The following is a 20,442-nucleotide window of genomic DNA, read 5'->3' on the forward strand; positions in this document are numbered from 1 at the left end:
ATATTTAGATGCACTATTGTAAAGTGGTTGTTCCACTAGATATCATAAGGTGAATGCACCATTTTGTAAGTCGCTCAGGATAAGAGCGTCTGCTAAATGACTTAAATGTAATGTAATGTAATGAATAATTTAAGGAATGAATCCAAGCCTCACACTTATCACCTGTGGAAGTGGAGGACCATGGCTGCACACGGATTTCTTGTCAGGTGTTATTGTAGATCCTTCAACCGAAGTCGCAAGAGTGCGACTCCCCATAGTATGTTGTACTGAAGTTGACTGACTGAAAGGGAACAATGTTTTTACTCGAAGACTGGAGTTGGAAAACACTGTGCTAAATGGTAGCAGGTTGAACAGGCCTTGGCTCAGGTTGGCTGAGGTCCTTGATGATCTTCTTGGCCTTCCTGTGACTCCGGGTGCTGTAGATATCCTGGAGGAAAGGCAGTGTGCCCCCGGTGATGCGTTGGCGATGCATTGGGCTAACCGCACCACCCTCTGGAGAGCCTTGCTGTTGTGGGCGGTGCAGTTGCCATACCAGGTGCTGATACAGTGCGACAGAATGCTCTCAATGGTGCATCTGTTGAAGTTTTTGAGGGTCTTAGGGGCCAAGCCAAATTTCTTCAGCGTCCAGAGGTTTAAAAAAAGACGCTGTTGCTCCTTCTTCACAACTGTGTCAGTGTCGAGGGTCCATTTCAGGTCCTCAGTGATGTGGACGCCGAGGAAGTTGAAGCTTTTGACCCTCTACACGGCCCCGTTGATGTGGATGGGGGCGTGCTCTCTGCTGTCTCCTGTTGTCCACAATCAGCTCCTTAGTTTTGTTGACTTTGAGGGAGAAGTTAGGGCTCTCACCTACTCCCTGTTGGCTGTCTCGTCGTTGTTGGTAATCAGGCCTACCACTGTTGTGTCGACAGCAAACTTGATGATTGAGTTGGAGATGTGCGCAGCCAGTCATGGGTGAATAGTGAGTACAGGAGGCTGAGCATACACCCCTGTGGGGCCCCCACTTTGAGGATCAGCGGGACGGAGGCGTTGTTGCCTACCTGAGACGATATGGTTCTTAACTAGCCTCCCAAAGCATTTCAAGATGACAGAAGTGAGTGAAAAGGGGCGATAGTCATTTACTTCAGTTACCTTCACTTTCTTCGGTACAGGAACAATGGTGGACATCTTGAAGCAAGTGGGGACAAAAGACTGTGATATGGAGAGATTGAATATGTCCGTAAACACTCCAGCCAGCTGGTCTGCAAATGCTCTGAAGATGCCGTCTGGGCCGGCAGCCTTGCGAAGGTTAACACGCTTGAATGTCTTACGTCGGCCACGGAGATCAGGAGCATACAGTCCTAGTGAGCTGCAGGGGCCCGTGTGTGTGTGTGTGTGAGACATAGAGCAGGGTATAGCACCATACTGTGGGTAAATTAAGAACACTTCATGGTGGTCAAGTAAGAATATGAAATGTTTATTGATGAATGGCTATTGGATACCATTGTGAATGAGGAAACTGTGTTTGTAGAGTGCTATAATTCCATACTACCCTCTCCTGTACTTCTATTTTTACATGCAATGTAAATTCATTTAATATTGCAACAATTCAAAATGGCAGTAGGGCTACACACTCAAAAATATTTTCATTTGTCATAGTAGAGTTCTCCTCAGTAAACACGATGAATCGATACTCGATGTCTCTCAGCGAGTTCTGACTGCAACCTCTTGGCCTGAAACAGAAGCAAAAAATAAAAAAATAAACACAATGAAAGAAAACCCACATTCATTCAATCCCTGGGGCTTCTTTGTCATTGAGCACTGAAAATTATTGACTTGTTGCTTAAAAAATCTGGACTATCCAAATAAAGTGTGACCTACAGTAGAAGAGTAACATACTTCCTCCATATCTTGTCTTGCAGCTTCAATCTCCTCTTGGCCAGTGCCCCTGGGCCTCCTTCATCATCTGAACATGGCTCCTGATACACTGCTCCAACTCCCTGTCTCTGGCCACCCTGAGGTCACAATGGTCAAGGGTCAAATGAACTACCAATCCACAAACTAAAGATTACCTTAGTTATATTTTTTGGTCTTGTACTAGAATAATAACACTCTGGAATTATGTTTTTGACTTTGTAAATAATGTATTTAAATGCTGTTTCCACTACCTCTATAAAGAATTGCTGTGCTTTAAACCTATGCTTGAAAAATAATACAAATCTAAGTATAGAAATGTGTATATACAGCTATGGGTTGCTTTGAGTGACAGGGCATCACTATACCCTGGTTCTGTTGAGTGACAGGGCATCTCTATACCCTGGTTCTGTTGAGTGACAGGGCATCACTATACCCTGGTTCTGGTACGTTGTGATTTGTACTGAAGTAGGGGGAGTGGGACCTAATGTTCATCATGATGTTACATTTGCTAATGTACTAGTCTGCTGCTGTGTTTGTATGTTTCTGACTGTGTGTGTGCTAGCGTTTTGTGGAATGGTGTGTTTACCTGCTGTGGGGGGGGCCTCCCTGGCGACATCTGACTGCAGGATGACTGACAGTGCTCCATCGCTAGCTAGGCCTGTCGCTATCTCCAACCTGGACAGCTTCAGCTTAGTGTCTGCACAGCCTGCACAGCCATCTTTTTCAACGTCTGCTCACCCAGAATGGAAACAAGGACTCAAGTCAGTCTCTTTCTGTCCACTTCTCTGAGGCAGTTTCCTTAGGACAAGAACAGAACTGAAAGCATTCTTCTAATTCTAATTTTCTCTTTCCAATGACTGTGAAACCCTTTCCTCAGGCTGGCGTTATGTTGACCTCTTCTGGTTGAGAAGTGCACTTCAGGTATGTGAAAAAAATTGTGGATTACAAAATTAGAAGGTAGTGAAAGCAGACATACAGAACAGTCATACCTCCCCTCTCATATGTCGCTCACACCTTTCTTGCTTGTGCTCTAAGATGTTCCTCTCCTGCATGATCCTAGCATGAGTACGCCATTTCTTGAGGAGCTCTTGATCTCTAAGTGACAAAGAAAGGCAGGGGTCATACAAAGCACATTGAGGATTCAAGTACCCTATAAACACTGATCTAAGTTCAGTTTAATTTTGTTTAGGTTATGATTGGGGATAAGCTGCTCTTAGATCTTGCTGCATTTCTTTACCTACCCCTTATTGGCATTGTCATTGGCTTTTTACGGCACATAATATTGATCCCTCCCTTTCTGGGATTTCATCAATTTGGCACAATACACCCCTGCTTTCTGAAACTGCAAGGAGAGTGAAAGTTCTCTCTCACCCGTGGTATTACATAGTTGGCAGGCAACTATATACTGTATGTCAGTGGAGGCTGGTGGGAAGAACTGTAGGAGGACGGGCTCATTGTAATGACTGGAATGGAATAAATGGAACGATATCAAACACATCAAACATATGGAAACCACTTGTTTGACTGTTCCATTTACACCATTCCAGCCATTACAATGAGCCCATCCTCCTATACCTCCTTCCACCAGCCTCAACTGCTGTAAGTAATTCACATGATTTGAAAGGCCACAAAAGCAGTAGGGAGTCAAAGGAGGTATACTGATGTGAGATACTTCTGCTTGGGTTCTGTAAAATCAAACAGTAATAACTTACTTCCTACTTTGTTCATTGCAGCCAGTCTTCTCTCCTCTGACCTCTTCCAGTACTGCATGTCAAACGGAGGGACCTCTGGAAATATATTTCCACTGGTAATCTCTTTCTTTCTGACAAATAAATGAATCGAAAGAAAATGTTTTATTTTTATTGCTCTCAGAAGGACCGTGTCCCTGCAGAGCCTGGGCGAATTTATCGCTAGGCCTTCTCCTCAAAGACTGTCATAAAAATACTCGTACACTGTCCATGCTGTATTTTCCATCTCAATAGCCTATTAGTCTAGAATGGCTCCCTCTCATTGTCTCCTTTCCTAAACGGCATTGAATTCCACAGAGAAGGCATCCAACATATTGCTTTCACCTATCATTGCTTTCCTCGTAACCCATACTGACCACTGCACTGAGCATAGTGTTCAATCTGGTTAACCAGTTCAGGAGAGGACACTGAGTCCTCCCCCTAGATCTGCAGTTACCAGACGCCTGTCATTTCTCCCAAAAGAGACGATGAACCTTTTTGACTTTACCTTTTAATGACGGTCAGGGGGTGTATCAGCCCTCTGCTGCTCTAGAGAAGCGTGAAAGAGGGAGGCCATAGCCAAACTCAGCTCTGTCCATTTGGATCATCTTCTGCCTCAGTTCTCTGAACCTCTGCTGCTCGTCTTCATACACCACCTCTTCACAGAGGTCCAAACTGGACTTCACAAGCTCTGTCAATTGTAGCTTCTCCACCGGGGGCATGTCTGCAACCAAAACATGAAGAACTTTCCATTAAAACTATTATGGCAGCAAAACAATACATTTCAGTCACTTCCTATGCAAACAATTATGCAACAATTGTCCTCTTTTCATTTTAACTCTTGACCAAGGTGGATCCTTTACGTCAATGCTGAAATAAATGTTTCACAGTGTAAAATGGTTGATGTGAATGCCCAATGAAAAGACAAAACTGTAATGAGCCTATAGTAAGCATGTCCTCTCATCCATGAAATAACATGATGAAATCTGGTATGACATGATCTGAATGCCAGCATACTGCCCTGGTAGTGACAAAATAATATCCATCAAGATGAAATGACTTTTCCAGAGACACTGAGCCTTGAACCTATTTTTTAATAACATAAATATATAAAGATACAAGGCACCTTTGTTCTAGGTGTAGGCTTTCTTCTGAGGGGTGACTTGGCTAGTCATGCTGATTAGCCATAGGCACTACTAGCCAGTGGTGGATGACAAAGTGCCTCTGTTAGAAGCACATGGGTTATCGATCATTTTCATCTGGCTAAAAATATGAATGTGTAGAGCTGCATAAAAAGTCTGCCTGCTGTACGTGCCATCTAAAAAGGAAACAGAGTCACACCGCTGAAGTGGAACCAGGGCAAGGAGCTATTTTGGTGGCCAGCCTTCCTTTCTTATGCATAATAACAGACGGCGGTGGACGTGTTCAGAAGGGTGCAGACCACACAAACCCCTTGCCGTCGCATTGTCCAACTTCATCAGGTGACACTACAGTTATCGTTATCATTCACCTGGAAGAGAGTTCTGCACGCTAACCGATGCAGTGGAGGCCCTGCTGCGCAACCTCTTGAGGCGGAAATGTGATGGGGCAATGCCTCAGACTCAGGGCCTTGAGAGTTACCTGAGAAATACAAACACATATGTCAGAAATACCTGGAGATGGGTTACTGAAGAAAAAGCTGGGGAAAAAACATCATGTCACACTCACAACTCACTCTTCAAGTAAAGGAAATGAAGTCCAAGCATCCTGAGAGGGACATATCCCAAAATATTGTCAAAGTCAGTGATGTTCTTGTTTAAAGGACAACGGGAAAAAACTGACAAAGGTGACAAAGTTCAACTAACCCAATTTTAGTGGAAGCTCTGTGATAGGATTCCTTTCTAACATTTTCAGACATCTGCATCAACCAATTAATAAATTAATCCATTAGAATCCACAGCACATCCACAATCTATATACAAATACTTTGACTGATAGGCCTATACAAACTAGCCTATAATACCTGTGCAGAATAATTTCCACAGGAAGGGATGTGATTTGATTACTTCAGAGATCTAACCACACCGAGTTTGACAAGCTGGTGAACAGCGTATCTGGATGACTGGATATTTCATTACCTTCAAGATACAAATTCTTAAAGACAACAGGAAGATACAGTTAGAGGATAAAGTCAGCTCCGAATAACAATGACTATTATTGAAAACGAGAGCATCCGAATCATCTGCTTGACCTACTTTTAACTTAGTATTCTTCAAAATGCAATCCACAACATATTTCCAGTTGCTTCTGCTTAAATATAGGGTGTCAGATGTGATGTGCATAGGTCCAACACACTCAGAGAGAATGTGCAGGGTCTCTGTTTTAACAGTAGTATCACCACAATCTAGGCTCAAATTAAGGTTAGTCATTTCCGGTTCTAAACTGTGCTGTTATCTCCTTTGGTTGGTTAGTAAACCTTCAGCCCATTATCGAAGTGTAATCTTGCAATCAGATTGTCAATGCTCATGATGGCTAGAGGGAGAAACAATAGAAAATATGTCAGTCATGAACTAATCTTCCAGTAAAATAGAGTGACAGTCCAATTCATTAACTGGACCTTTGGGAGCAATGAATGTGTAAAAACCGACCAGACATTGACGTAATTATCTTTCTCAATATCGCCTGCTGCCGGCCTTTGGGCTAATCACATTCCTGAGACACTCATTGGTTGCATATGTGAATAACTGTTATAGCTAGCTAGTTTGTCTACATTGAATATTTCTGACATGTAACATTTATGTCGGCTAGTTAGCTAGCTAACTTATGCAATATAACGTTAGCTCGCTAAAGTTAACTAGCTAACTATGCAAGCCAAAATATTTGGTGAATATATTGTACAACGCATCATAAATCATACTAAACCAAGCAATCACTGAAATGTATAAGAATGCATGTATTACATGATGATCAACAAGCTCAATTAAGTTAATTTAACTTTTGTAGAGGCAAGCAAGCTTATTTACCTAGCTAGTAGTAGTTCGCCGTCTAGTCGTATCATTAGCTATTGCCATGGCAACCGTTAGCAAACTACGGGGCATATCAATAATCAAACAATGCCTACAATTTGCCAAAATTCTCCTCAAAATCATTAGCCCCATAGAATGAACGTTTTGGTTGACTTTAAGGTTGACAGACAAAACAAAAGTAAAAACAAACAACACTTTTTTTTAAATAAGGAAAGAAACGAAAAACAAAGTGTGTGTCAGTGTAGGCGTGATAGGCGGATATATATTTAAACAGGGCTGAAAAGTGACTGGTAGTAGGAACATATAAATACTTATGGTAATATACTATTGGTAATATATACATGTAAAGAGGAGTAATACCACAGACAGAGCAATGAGACAGATATTTCACCAGCTGTATAAATGTGAAGCATCCGGTTGGCGTTTCCACTCACTACCAAATATGGTGATGAAAGTACAGTGGCAGGCAGTGGGAGAAGATGAAGCGAGATGGGTTTTGGCTGACATTCTGCTAATTTTCTCATCAATGAAACATTTGATCTCAATACCGTTTTCTGTTTCCAAAAACAAAATCTGCTTCTAACAGAGTGGACTAAGTTTCGTAGACGTTACCGTTTGCCAGAGTTTAAAACAAATTGAGTTCTTTAAAATAAGTGCAAGTTATTGCACACGCGCACTTCACAGAGAAGGTGTTCCCTAACGGATATATGAAAATATTTGCTAAAACGTGCCAATAGGATCTCGCTAGCTCGTGCTTGGCTCTGCCAACCTCATTGCTTGTTCTGCCCTCTATGATTAATTTGCCCCATTGGAAACGGACAGGCTCTCTTCTATCTTGTTAGTTATAAAAAATCTTCGGTATTACCAAAGACAGTACACTACGAAGGTAGGCAGAAACTGCTTCTCCAATAGAAATCCCAGATCACGCTTTGTAAGCGATGTCATGGCGAGGTTGGCTGGCTAGGCGCATGCGCACACACGCGAAATCGGGTCTAACGGTCGTCTCGCGTCGAACTGCGCATGTGCAGGCCGTCAAATCAAAGTTATGCCCTCGATATAAAGTTGTTTTTGACGAAAATGAAAACAAGTCAGTTTGTCACTTTCACGAGGTTAGAGTAACATGTTCAACTACTTAAGACATTGGCTCGAGTCTAGGTTGTGCCTTCAGATTTGGAGAAAATGAACAACCAAGGAAGAATGTTTCACTTCTCTCATTGACTTGTCTAACCCCAAACCCCAGCAAAGACCTTTATAACTAAACCAAGATAGACCACAGAAGTTTCAAATGGGAACAAATTATTTTATTATTATTATTTTTTAATGGGAACAATTGAGTCATAGAGGGCAGAACAAGCCAAGCCGTGATTGGGAGTCCCATAGGGCAGTGCACAATTGGCCCAGCGTCGTCTGGGTTTTGCAGGGGTAGGCCATCATTGTAAATAAGAATTTGTTCTTAACTGACTTCCCTAGTTAAATAAAGGTAAAACAAAAAAATGTAATTCTAGTTTTGGGAACAGAAAACTATATTGAGATCAAATTAGCAGAATGTCGGCCAAAATCCATCTCGTTCCATCTTCTCCCACTGCAGGCCACTGGGCTTGTGGATACGCCAAGCGGATGCTTCACATTTATACATCCTGAATATCTGTCTCATTATTATATCTGTGTTCTCCAGCCTGGTCTGCTTAGCAAGCATTCCTGGAAGTCTCGAAATGTTGCGGCTCTGGGTTTAGAAACTCTTTGGTAATACCCACTGAGCACAGACATCAATTCAATGTCTATTCCACAGTGGATCAACGAAATTTCATTGAAATGATGTGGAAACAATACTGATTCAACCAGTGTGTGCCCAGTGGGTAGTGACCAGTAGCAGGATAAATAGATAGATACTAATGGTAATGGAAATCAATACTCAATGAACAGCAGCGTAGTGGTAGTAATCATTTTAGTAGCAGGGTAGGCGTGAGGGGGAGCAGTAGTTGTTAACCATTTAACTGTCTTATGGCCAGGGGATAGAAGGTGTTTAGAAGTCTGATAGTCTGAGCATTGATGCACCGGTACTGTCTGCCGGATGGGAGCATGGAGAACAGTCCATGTCTCGGGTGGCTGGAGTTTTTGGCAATTTTCCGGAACATTCTCAGACACCGCCTGGCATCTATGTCCTGGATGGCTGGGAGCTCACCCCCAGTGATGCGCTGGGCCGTCCGCAACACCTTCTGTAGGGCCTTCCGGTCGAGTGCACTGTAGACTCCATACCAGACGGTGATACAACCAGTCAGGATACTCTCGATGGTACAGCTGTAAAATGTCCTAAGGATCTGCGGGGCCATGCCAAATCGTTTCAGCCTCCTGAGGGAGAAGATGCTCTGCCATACCTTCTTCACAACTGCGCTGGTGTGAGAGGACCATGTTAAGTCCTCAGTGATATGGACACAGATAATCTTGATGTGAATGTGCACCTGCCCCAGTTTCCTGTAGACTCCTGTAGGTTTCATTAAAATTACTTTTTAAAATTCTATTTTCTATTATTATCTAAAGTTGAAGTCGGAAGTTTACATACACTTAGGTTGTAGTCATTAAAAGTTGTTTTTCAACCACTCCACAAATTTCTTGTTAACAAACTATAGTTTTGGCAAGTCGGTTAGGACATCTACTTTGTGCATGACACAAGTAATTTTTCCAACATTTGTTTATAGACAGATTATTTCACTTATAATTCACTGTATCACAATTCCACTGGGTCAGAAGTTTACATACACTAAGTTGACTATGCCTTTAAACAGCTTGGAAAATTCCACAAAATGATGTGATGGCTTTAGAATCTTCTGATCGGCTAATTGTCATCATTTGAGTCAATTCGAGGTGTACCTGTGGATGTATTTCAAGGCCTACCTTCAAACTTGCAAGCCGAAGAACACCATCCCAACCGTGAAGCACGGGGGTGGCAGCATCATGTTGTGGGGGTGCTTTGCTGCAGGCGGGACTGATGTACTTCACAAAATAGATGGCATCATGAGGCAGGAAAATGATGTGGATATATTGAAGCAACATCAGTCAGGAAGTTAAAGCTTGGTCGCAAATGGGTCTTCCAAATGGACAATGACCCCAAGCATACTTCCAAAGTTGTGGGAAAATGGCCTAAGGACAACAAAGTCAAGGTATTGGAGTGGCCGTCACAAAGCCCTGACCTCAATCCTATAGACAATTTGTGGGCAGAACTGAAAAAACGTGTGCGAGCAAGGAGGCCTACAAACCTGACTCGGTTACACCAGCTCTGTCAGGAGGAATGGGACAAAATTCACCCAACTTATTGTGGGAAGCTTGTGGAAGGCTACCCGAAACGTTTGACCCAAGTTAAACAATTTAAAGGCAATGCTACCAAATACTAATTGAGTGTATGTAAACTTCTGACCCACTGGGAATGTGATGAAAGAAATAAAAGCTGAAATAAATCATTCTCTCTACTATTATTCTGACATTTCACATTCTTAAAATAAAGTGGTGATCCTAACTGACCTAAGACAGGGAATTCTTACTAGGATTAAATGTCAGGAATTGTGAAAAACTGAGTTTAAATGTATTTGGCTAAGGTGTATGTAAACTTCCGACTTCAACTGTATATTATCATTTTCACTGCATTGTTGGCAAACAGCTCGGTAAGAATTCCGCTATACTGTTTTACTCTTGTTGTATCCTGTGCACGTGGCGAATAAACTTTGAAATTTGAAACTAGTCCACGATCAGCTCCATGGTTTTGCTGTCGTTGGGGGAGAGGTTGTTGTCCTGGCACCACACTGCCAGGTCTATGACCTCCTCCCTGTAGGCTGATTAGGCCTACTACCATCGTGTCGTCAACAAACTTAATGATAGAGTTGGAGTCGTGCGTGGCCACACTGTCATGGGTGAACAGAGAATACAGGAGGGGGCTAAGCAAATCTCCCTGGGGGGCCTCCGTGTTGAGGGTAAGCATGGCAGAGGTGTTGTTGCCTACTCTTACCACCTGGGGTTGACCTATCAGGAAGTCCAGGAACCAGTTGCAGAGGGAGGGGTTCAGTCCCAGGTTCCCGAGCTTGGTGATGATCTTGGAGAGCACTATTGTGTTTAACACCGAGCTGTTGTCAATGAACAGCTTCCTTACATACGTATTCCTATTTTCTAGATGGTAGAGGGTATGTGGCGTGCAATTGAGATTGCGTCGTCTGTGGATCTGTTGGGGCGGTATGCAAATTGGAGTGGGTCCAGGGTGTCTGGGATGAAGGAGTTGATGTGTGCCATAACCAGCCATTCAAAGCACTTAATGATTACAGATATGGGTGCTACAGGGCGGTAGTCATGGTGACAGGATGCCTTAGAGTTTTTGGGAACAGGAATGATGGTAGTCACATTTAAACGTGGGGATTACTGACTGGGACAAGGATAGGTTGAAAATGTCAGTGAAGACGCCTGCCAGCTGGTCTTCACATGCCCCGAGGACACACCCTGGAATACCGTCTGGCCCTGCGGCCTTACAAGTGTTGACCCGTTTAAAAACCTTACTCACGTCAACTACTGTGTTGTTATGTCTGTCTGGTCATTATGTCTTGTGATGTTGTATGACCTGATATGATATCTTGTGAATATGTTACCTGCATGCTATATGTAGCCTACTTTGTTGCAAAGCAATATCCTTATGGGGCTTTCTATTCTATTCGATCAATTCAATTAAGAAATCTAGATATCCAATACCAACCGTAGCATGCATTTCTATCATATTCTATTTTAAGTTATAATTCATACTTTTTTTATTCTGGTCATTTTTAACAGAAATGTAGGCCTATCCCATTCCCAATGTATGCCATGATGAAGCATTATGTGTAATCTCACATCTATTCATGATGTAGCCTATTCTAATGCTGTGTTCATACCAAAGTGGGAAGGTGTTAATTACCAGTTGATAAGTCGGAAATATCAGTTGGATGCATTCAACTTTGAACTCGTTGAGAAAAGACGATTGGCTAATGGACAACAAGCTGCATCAAACATAAACAAAAATTACAGCTATCATGCTTGTAAACAAATTATAGTGTTCAAAAACCATATTACTAAACTGCTTATATAGATAATGTTTTGTTGTTTAATTTAACTGCTGAAAAAGCTGTTGTCGAGGTAATTTCCTTAGTAGGGGACGTCAGAGGTCAGCATGTGTGAGAAGTCGGAGCTCAGGGAAGATAGAGATGAGATTCCCACTAGTAATTATGCATTCAAGTGGATTTTCCGTCGTATGTTGTAAATACCGCATTCCCACTTTGTTATGAACGCAGCATAAGGTCAAGGAAGTAAAGTGTTATGCTGCATTCATAACCAAGTGGGAAGGTGGTATTTACCACATACAACTGGGAAAAATCCACTTGAACACCCCTCCAACTCGTAATTACTAGCGGGAAACTCGTCTATCATCCCTGAGTTCTAACTTCTCCCACATGCTGACCTCAGACGTCACCTACACCTAAGGAAATTACCTAGATAACACAATTGTCGGCAGTTAAATGTAACAACAAAACATTATTTATTCATGTTTTTTTCTTTTTACCCCTTTTTCTCCCCAATTACGTGGTATCCAACTTTATATGGTTTCTGAACACTATAATTTGTTTACAAGCATGATAGCTATACTTTTAGTTTATGGTTGACGCAGCTTGTTGGCCATTAGTCAATTGGCGTTTCTTAATGAGTTCAAAGCACGTGAATACATCCAACTGGTATTTACCATGGTGATGGGAAGTTCAGCTCTTTTTACTGACTTTTTATTGGAGCTGTCATTTGTGACTGAGACTTGTAAAAGTGTGCTTTAAACATTAGTTTTTTGCTAGGCATACAAATAATTGTATTTCTTGATACATCTGAAAAGAAGTCTAGTTGTGGCTGCAACCGGACTAGATTGTGAGCAACTCTTGGCAGAATATATTGCTTGACTGCCGGGAGGGTAATAAGCACAATATAGTTCATGATTCGTTCTGGAGTTCGAGTTTGTTGAGCAGAGGCTTTGTATATTTTGGTTCTATAATGTTGTGTCCATCATAACATTCAATAATCCATTAATCAAAGTAATTCTTGCACCATGCGATCAATGATCAGTTCTAGGCATATTTTTCTTTGCCGTGTTGCCTGCAGCATGACCTATTTTCCTGTGTGCATATACTGTACAATGAGTATACAAAACATTAAGAATACCTGCTCTTTCCATGACATCGACTGACCAGGTGAATCCAGGTGAAAGCTGTGATCCGCTATTGATGTCACTTGTTAAATCCAGTTCAATCAGTTTAGATGAAGGGGAGGAGACAGGTTAAACAAGGATTTTTAAGCCTTGAGACAATTGAGACATGGATTGTGTATGTGTGCCATTCAGAGGGTGAATGGGCAAGAAAACATATTTAAGTGCATTTGAACAGGGTATGGTAGTAGGTGCCAGGTGCCAGGTGCACCAGTTTGTGTCAAGAACTGCATCATTGCTGGGTTTTTCATGCTCAACAGTTTCCAGCGTGTATCAAGAATGGTCCACCACCCAAACGAAATCTAGCCAACTTGACGGAACTGTGGGAAGCATTAGAGTCAAATGGGCCAGTATCCCTGTGGAATGCTTTTGAACCTTGTAGAGTCAATGCCCCGATGAATTCAACTAAATATTAGGAAGGTGTTACTAATATTTGCTATACTCAGTGTATGTTGGTTGGAGACATAGGTCAGAGCACGTCTCTGGTGACACTGAGTCGGCGGAGCGTGTTTCAATCTTTCTGTACCACTCATTGCGGCTAGCAGATCAAATGACGACTAAAATGAATGAGTCACTCAGAAAAACAAATCACGACTCACGAATCAGTAAGATGAGTAATCGAAAAAAAACTAATTGCTCTCAAATTGCACATCACTAATTTACGACTTCACAACTGGTAATTACCACCTTCCCACTTGGTTATGAACGCAGCATTAACCCCTTTTTCAATGATCTGGCGCCAATAATCTCTTAATTAGATTCGCATTTTTGCAACGACAGAATCCAGTTGTGTAGTATACAGCAGCACTTACTGTAATATTGAAAATGGTCTTACATTCTAACACGAGACCTGCAGAGAGGCATGGTTCTTGACATCCATGACAGAGACTCAAGCCACGACGACTAGAGGCGAAGTGTCACACACAGCTCCGCGAACATAGCTAAATCAGTTGAGGAGGGAATAGAAAAATAGGCAAGCCGAGTGTTTTTCTTTGAAATACAGTATTGAGGCTCTCTCTCCGATCTAATCTCTCGTCTTCATTGGTTTAGTGAGACAAAGTCGCGGTGCGTAAATGAGAGAAAATCATCGATAAAATAATAACCGAGGACGGAGCGATGCATTTGTTCAGCGTGTTCAATACAGAGCTGTAGCTAGTTTTTTTTAAGTGGCGAGGAATGCTATCTGAGCTCACGCATCAATGTTTCACTGGGGCAAGTGGAAGAAGAGGATGGGCGCGAACAGTTCTAAGAGACCGGTCTACGATGAAAAGGAAGATGGTAAGAAAACACAACGAAACGAAAGCGGCGCTATTTTGCGTTGATAGTGAACTATAGCGCAACATTGTAGCACCACCTAAATTGCATTTGAGTCAAAGTTAGTTCACTGGATCAAGCAATTTCATCACGATGCTGCCTAGGCTATAGATGATGAGCTCCTATTGATGTCACCTCGATAATTGTTTAGGAAATATTTATAAAATGATAGCATCAAAAAAACATGCAGCCTAGAGATGAAAGCAGATATGCGGGGTGTGGGGTTCAACTTTAGATTGATGGACAGTGAAACAAAATGTAGAACGTAGGCTAAAGTCTAGCAACTGACACCGTATTTCACATTTACACGTTTTTTTTTGTTGTTGCCAAATTATACCAATGTTTTGTTGTTGATGATGACACAAAAAAAAAAAATCCAGAAAGAGGACACTGAAATATTGGTTGCAATCTATTCATTCTGGAGATCAAGTGGCTACAGTGTCATGCAGTCAGTGTAATTACCGGGGATTGCATTTCATGTAGATGTCTCATTCTTTGATGATTTTTCTTGCTATTCTTCAGACTTTTCAGGATGTGTTTGCCGAATGCAGTACCTGCACACTTCACTTCACCTTTACATGCGTCGTTTGTATGCAGCTATCTTTGGGGAACTATTAGGAAATATGAGAATGTGAAGTCATTGTGTTAATTGAATAATTCATACAAGATTAGTGGCATGCATGAAAGTAATGCACATTCATGTCTGTCACCGTGATGGAGAATAAGCCCATTCGAGCTGAACCAAATATGCCTTGCTTTGAATCATCAATGCCCCTTTATACTGTTGCCAACGAGTTATCTAAAATGACAGATGAACTGACTAAATCAGTGAAACTGTAACTAAATGAGGTCAGTTCACTGCAGACTTGTGGTCATATGATTAGGAAGGGATGGAGATTGTGTGTATGTGAGTTCTTGTTTGTTTGTGTGTGTGTGTGTGTGTGTTTAGCTACAAGGGTGACCCATTTTAGAAGCTACATTTTGTCCATACAGTTCAAATGGTACTTTTGATGTATCAACAGACTTCAGTGAAAATGATGTAAATGTTATGAAAGGTGTAATGACAAGCTGTGGACCTGCAAACAGTGCAATTTTTGTTGTTTTTGTCAATGTTCGTTTTTTTATGTGGAGCTGTGTACAGTATGTCTTTGTGTTTGTCAAATAAACAATTATAGAGCTGGTTCTATTTGCAGAGGGAAAAGGGTGGCAATTTGGCAGGCATTATGATGTTGTTTTTCCCCTATACTTTTGATTAATTGAGGAGCCTTGAGGCTCAAGGCTGGCATGGCAAAAATGGGGAGGAGACAACGTACACTCAGTACACAAAACATTAGGAACACCGCCCCCGCCCCGCCCTCAGAACAGCCTCAATTCGTCGGGGGATGGACTCTACAAGGTGTCGAAAGCAGCCCACGTTTACTCCAATGCTTCCCACAGTTGTGTCAAGTTGGCTGGATGTTCTTTGGGTGGTGGACCATTCTTGATACACACGGGGAAACTGTTGAGTCTGAAAAACCCAGCAGCGTTGCATGTCTTGACACACTCAAACTGGTGCGCCTACTACCATACCCCGTTCAAAGACACTTAAATCTTTTGTCTTGCCCGTTCACCCTCTGAATGGCACACAAACACAATCCATGTCTCAAGGCTTAAAAATCCTTCTTTAACTTGTCTCCTCCCATTCATGTGCACTGATTTGAAGTGGATTTAACAGGTGACATTGTAAAGGGATCATAGCTTTCACCTGGTCAGTCTGTCATAGAAAGAGCAGGTGTTCCTAATGTTTTGTACACTCAGTGTATATTCTGTTTTAAAGTCTTATATCATCTCTATGGGCCGGGGTGATTGCTGCGTATTCTATACCATACTGCCATATCTGAATCACTAGTTACATGAATTAACCCCGCCTCCACTCCACCTCACCCAGAGTGAGCATGTCATGTATGATCATAATCACCATCCCCATCACAGGAGGTTGGTGACGGCTTAATTGGGGAGGACGGGCTTGTGGTAATGGCTGGAGCGGAATCAGTGGAATGGTATCAAATACACTACCGGTCAAAAGTTTTTAGAACACCTACTCATCCCAGGGTTTTTCTTTATTTTTGACTATTTTCTACATTGTAGAATAATAGTGAAGACATCAGAACTATAAAATAACACATGGAATCATGTAGTAACCAAAAAAAGTGTGAAACAAATCCAAATATATTTTAGGTTCTTCAAATAGCCACCCTTTGCCTTTGATAGCTGTGCACACTCTTGGCATTCTGTCAACCAGCTTCATGAGATAGTCGTATGGAAAGCATTTCAATTAACAAGTGTGCCTCCTAAAACATTTGACCGGTAGTGTACATCAAACACATGGTTTGATGCTATTGTATTCACTCCGTTCCAGCCATTATTATGAACCATCCTCCCCTCAGCAGCCTTCACTGATCCCCCATCATCATCATCATGTGTAGATGCACATAAATTAAGTGGTGGCGGTTGATATAATTCCTTTCGCAATGTGAAAAGACTATCTTAACACAGCATAATTACTCTCCTGAAAGGGTGGGTAAGACACAAGTAGGGTTGCACATTTTGGGGAATATTTAGAGGTGGAAACTTTCCGTGGGAAGCAACGGGAATATATGGGAATTAATATAAATAAAATGTATATGTAGATGTTTTTTGCATATGATATTTTTACCATATCATATGGAGACAGAATCATAAACATTTTACCTTATCATAAGTAGACATGATTAAATTCTTCCAATAGAGTTTAAATAAACAATTTAGTTACGAATTGAACTTGAATTAAATTGGTTGACTCTTCACATGGGATGATTTCACTGAACAACAAAAGAAAGGGAATATTGAATGATCCCAATGATCGATCGCATCTCCCAAAAACGTTTTCAAAATACATCTGTAAAATGATAGTCTGGAAACTAAAGCTTTGGTTGTCTTCCTCTCAGGCTTCCATGTCTTCTCCCTGGACCTCCTTTATGTCCACCTGTTGAACATCATCATCTACGCTGTCACTTTCCAACCTTGTTGAGGATGGCTCGTTGTCGGGCTCAAAAAGCCTCAAATTTGCCCGGATGGCCACCAATTCTTCAACCCTTGTATTGGTCAGCTTGTTGCGTGCTTTGGTGTGTGTGTGTTCCCAAATAAGGAACAGTTGCGTCTGAGGCGGCTGATGTTGGTGGGATTTGGAGGATGATGGAGGCAACAGGGGAAAGAGCCTCCAATCCACAAAGTTTCTTCTACCACTTGTCTGATGAGATATGTTGGCATGACTGCCATATTGCATCTCCATCCTAAAGCCCTTGCTTCGAAGTGTACTTCGCCAGGCTGCCAAGAACCTTGCCCTCATCCAGGCCAAGGTGGCGAGACACGGTTGTGATGACACCATAGGTGTTGTTGATCTCTGCACCAGACAGGATGCTCTTGCCAACATACTTGGAGTCCAACATGTACGCTGCGGCGTGTATGGGCTTCAGGCAGAAGTCTTCACGCTTTGTAATTTATTTCAGAACTGCAGTATCCTCTGCTTGGAGCAACAGTGAAGTGGGCAGGGCACTACGGATTTCTTCTCTTACATCTGCAAGCAGAGTCTGAACATCAGACAGGATGGTATTGTCTCCCTCAATCCGTGCAATGGCTACTGCTATAGATTTCAGGAGTTTCAGACTGCTTACCACTCTCTCCCAAAATACATCATCCAGGAGGACCCTCTTGATGGCGCTGTCCATATCGGCAGACTGTGATATGGCCATTTCTTGGAGAGACTCCTACCCTCCAGGAGACTGTCAAACATGATGACCACACTACCCCAACGGGTGTTGCTGGGCAGCTTCAATGTGGTGCTCTTATTCTTCTCACTGCTTGGTGAGGTAGATTGCTGCTATAACTTGATGACCCTTCACATACCACAGCTCAAGCAATACATTCATTAGCATTTCTCTATGTTCCTACATTGAGTCAAAAAAATTCTGATTCCAAAAGGACCATGAGCTGTTGCTATCGATAAGAAGTCTGATTCATCATTTTCACCTCAAATAGAAGTAGAGGAACTTTTGTCAGAGGTTGCTTGTTGTGAGCACTGAGGGAACTTTATGCACTTGGCCAGATGATTCTGCATCTTTGTTGCATTCTTCACATATGATTTGGCACAGTATTTGCAAATGTACACAGCTTTTCCTTCTACGTTAGTTGCAGTGAAATGTCTCCACACATCAGATAGTGCCCGTGGCATTTTCCTGTAAAGATTAGGAAAAAATGAGTAAAAAAGAACCCCAAATACAATTCCATGTACAGATAAATAGTTAATCAGTTAGAATAAACAACTCCCTTGTAAGATAAATGTTTTAAAATGAAACATGTATGTAATTAGCACTCCTCAGTTAGCAGGCTCATGCAATTTAAAAACCACATGGTAGCAAAAACTAACTAGCAGAAATTGTTAGGTTGGAAATGATTTAAACACACTTTGCTGTAGGCAAATTTGTTTATTTACTAGTTAACAAAAAAGTATGTATGTCATCTAAAATATATTCACCCAACCCAGTATTGTAATCAAAACTTACCAGAAAGTGTGTAGTCCTTGGCTCAGGCAGTGTAGTAGTGTGGGCTCAATAGCATCTCATTAGTGTGCAAGATATTGAGAATCAGCTGTACATGTGATGGAAGAATGCACTGTGCATGCAGAGGTTGGGTTGCAAGGGTTGCAATTCCATTGAATTGGTGGATAGTTTAACCAAAATATGCCACAAGACCTAGAATTGCCTTGTGTATCCCACAAAAAAAGGTTAACTGTTATAAGCTAACTTTTTTTGATGAATTTAAGCAAAATTCCCAAAATTCCCAGGCTTAATTTCCCATGGAAATTTCCCGGAACGTTTCCGACCCTTTGCAACCCTAGGCACAAGAGTTATAAGTGCCACGATACTTTCTTAATGCATTATCCTTCGATGTATATGATCTCTACTAGGGATGTGACGAGTCACCGATACGCACCGGTGCATCGGTCCGCGGACCCCAAACTGATCCAGATGTAGCATGCATCAGTCACAAAATCGCTTCAAATGTTATGGATCGCCATATTATTCTTTCTACCTTCTGAAAATACCACATCTTTTGTGACAACTGATGCATCCTCTCCTTCAGTGTCGAACCGCATGTAACTGTGTTGACAGTCATTGATCTATACTTCATTTTTCATGCCGAACACCAGGCAATATCAGTAACCTAGTCAAACTGCACTGTGCCCAGCTCACTAACGGGAGGTAGGCAGCCTGTTCCTGATCTTGGGATAATACAGGGTAAAGTAAGTCATTTCATAACGAGGACAGCAATCACTTTTACGAGATGCACCGCATGGCCAAAGCGAGAGGAGAAGAAAAGATCACTTCCTTAAAACTTCCAAAACATTTGATATTGAGATGGGGAGTGAAACCCAAAGTTGTGCTATGTATTCATTAGCTATGTTGTAGCTAATTTGTAAACGATCAATATTGATGCATACTAGCTCAAACAGTTCATTTGCAAAAATGACAAGTTAGTTAGAGGGTGACGGTATTTCACAACCAAAGTGAGGGGACAAAAAACATAGGCTACATTGCCTACTAATCCGATAGTGGTAGTGGGGTGGTAGATGCCTAGTCTCCTTTATGGCTCAGCTCAGGTGCCTACATAGTACATACACCATAGACTCACTCACTCACTCACTCACTCACTCACTCACTCACTCACTCACTCACTCACTCACATAAGTAATTTCAGACAGATCCAGCTCAGAGAGGCCTATCTCCTGAGCTCTATCAGCAGCAGAATTTAATTTGAATGGAAAATGAATGTGTTCATGCAACAAATGTATCATATTGCATCCTGCTCAAATTGTTTTCTAATCAAACCGAATCCCACCGAATTCTTTTAAACTACAACGTATCGTTCTTGTATCGTGTCTAGATACGCATCGAATCGTCTTGTAAGGGAAAGATGCACATCCCTAATCTCTACACATTAAACCAATAGTAGCATCACATCCCATTCAGCCGATTTGTATCGAAGTTGCTGAGTTGGTTTCATGTGAAGAACATCCACTAAGTGTTGTGTTTGTTTCTGCCTGGGTCTCTTGGCTTCTTGGAAAACAACATCTCTTGGCTTCTTGGAAAACGGTATATGGTCTACATTGGGCAGTAATATTAGAGCGGTACTTGGCTAGAATGGAGTTATCAGGTTAATGTCTAACAGAAGC

The 20,442-nt window shown here is 41.8% G+C and overlaps 1 protein-coding gene and 1 long non-coding RNA gene across 4 annotated transcripts in view; one reads left to right on the forward strand and one right to left on the reverse strand.

Moving 5' to 3' along the window:
• Positions 1-1,432: 1,432 nt before the first annotated feature.
• Positions 1,433-7,586, reverse strand: LOC106605343 (uncharacterized). Of its 3 annotated transcripts, none has more exons than XR_014392330.1 (8): positions 7,491-7,586; positions 5,131-5,240; positions 4,129-4,344; positions 3,606-3,715; positions 2,883-2,988; positions 2,480-2,623; positions 1,876-1,991; positions 1,433-1,709 (listed from the first exon to the last, which is right to left on the reverse strand). It is a non-coding gene; the product is annotated as an uncharacterized LOC106605343 (long non-coding RNA). The 3 variants fall into 3 exon arrangements; XR_006770145.2 differs by lacking the exon at positions 7,491-7,586 and adding an exon at positions 6,623-7,468 and having other exon boundaries at positions 2,908-2,988; XR_006770143.2 differs by lacking the exon at positions 7,491-7,586 and adding an exon at positions 6,623-7,468.
• A 6,033-nt stretch (positions 7,587-13,619) lies between these two features.
• LOC106605062 (serine/threonine-protein kinase 32C) overlaps positions 13,620-20,442 on the forward strand; it is a 98,545-nt gene continuing 91,722 nt past the window's right edge. The window contains exon 1 of the mRNA XM_014200324.3: positions 13,620-14,156. Within this exon, the coding sequence (XP_014055799.1) occupies positions 14,078-14,156 (79 nt within the window). The 5' untranslated portion in view covers positions 13,620-14,077. The remainder of the gene's footprint in view (positions 14,157-20,442) is intronic.

Source organism: Salmo salar, chromosome 01 (assembly GCF_965601325.2).
Source record: "Salmo salar chromosome 01, fSalSal1, whole genome shotgun sequence".
NCBI classification, from domain to species: Eukaryota; Metazoa; Chordata; class Actinopteri; order Salmoniformes; family Salmonidae; genus Salmo; species Salmo salar.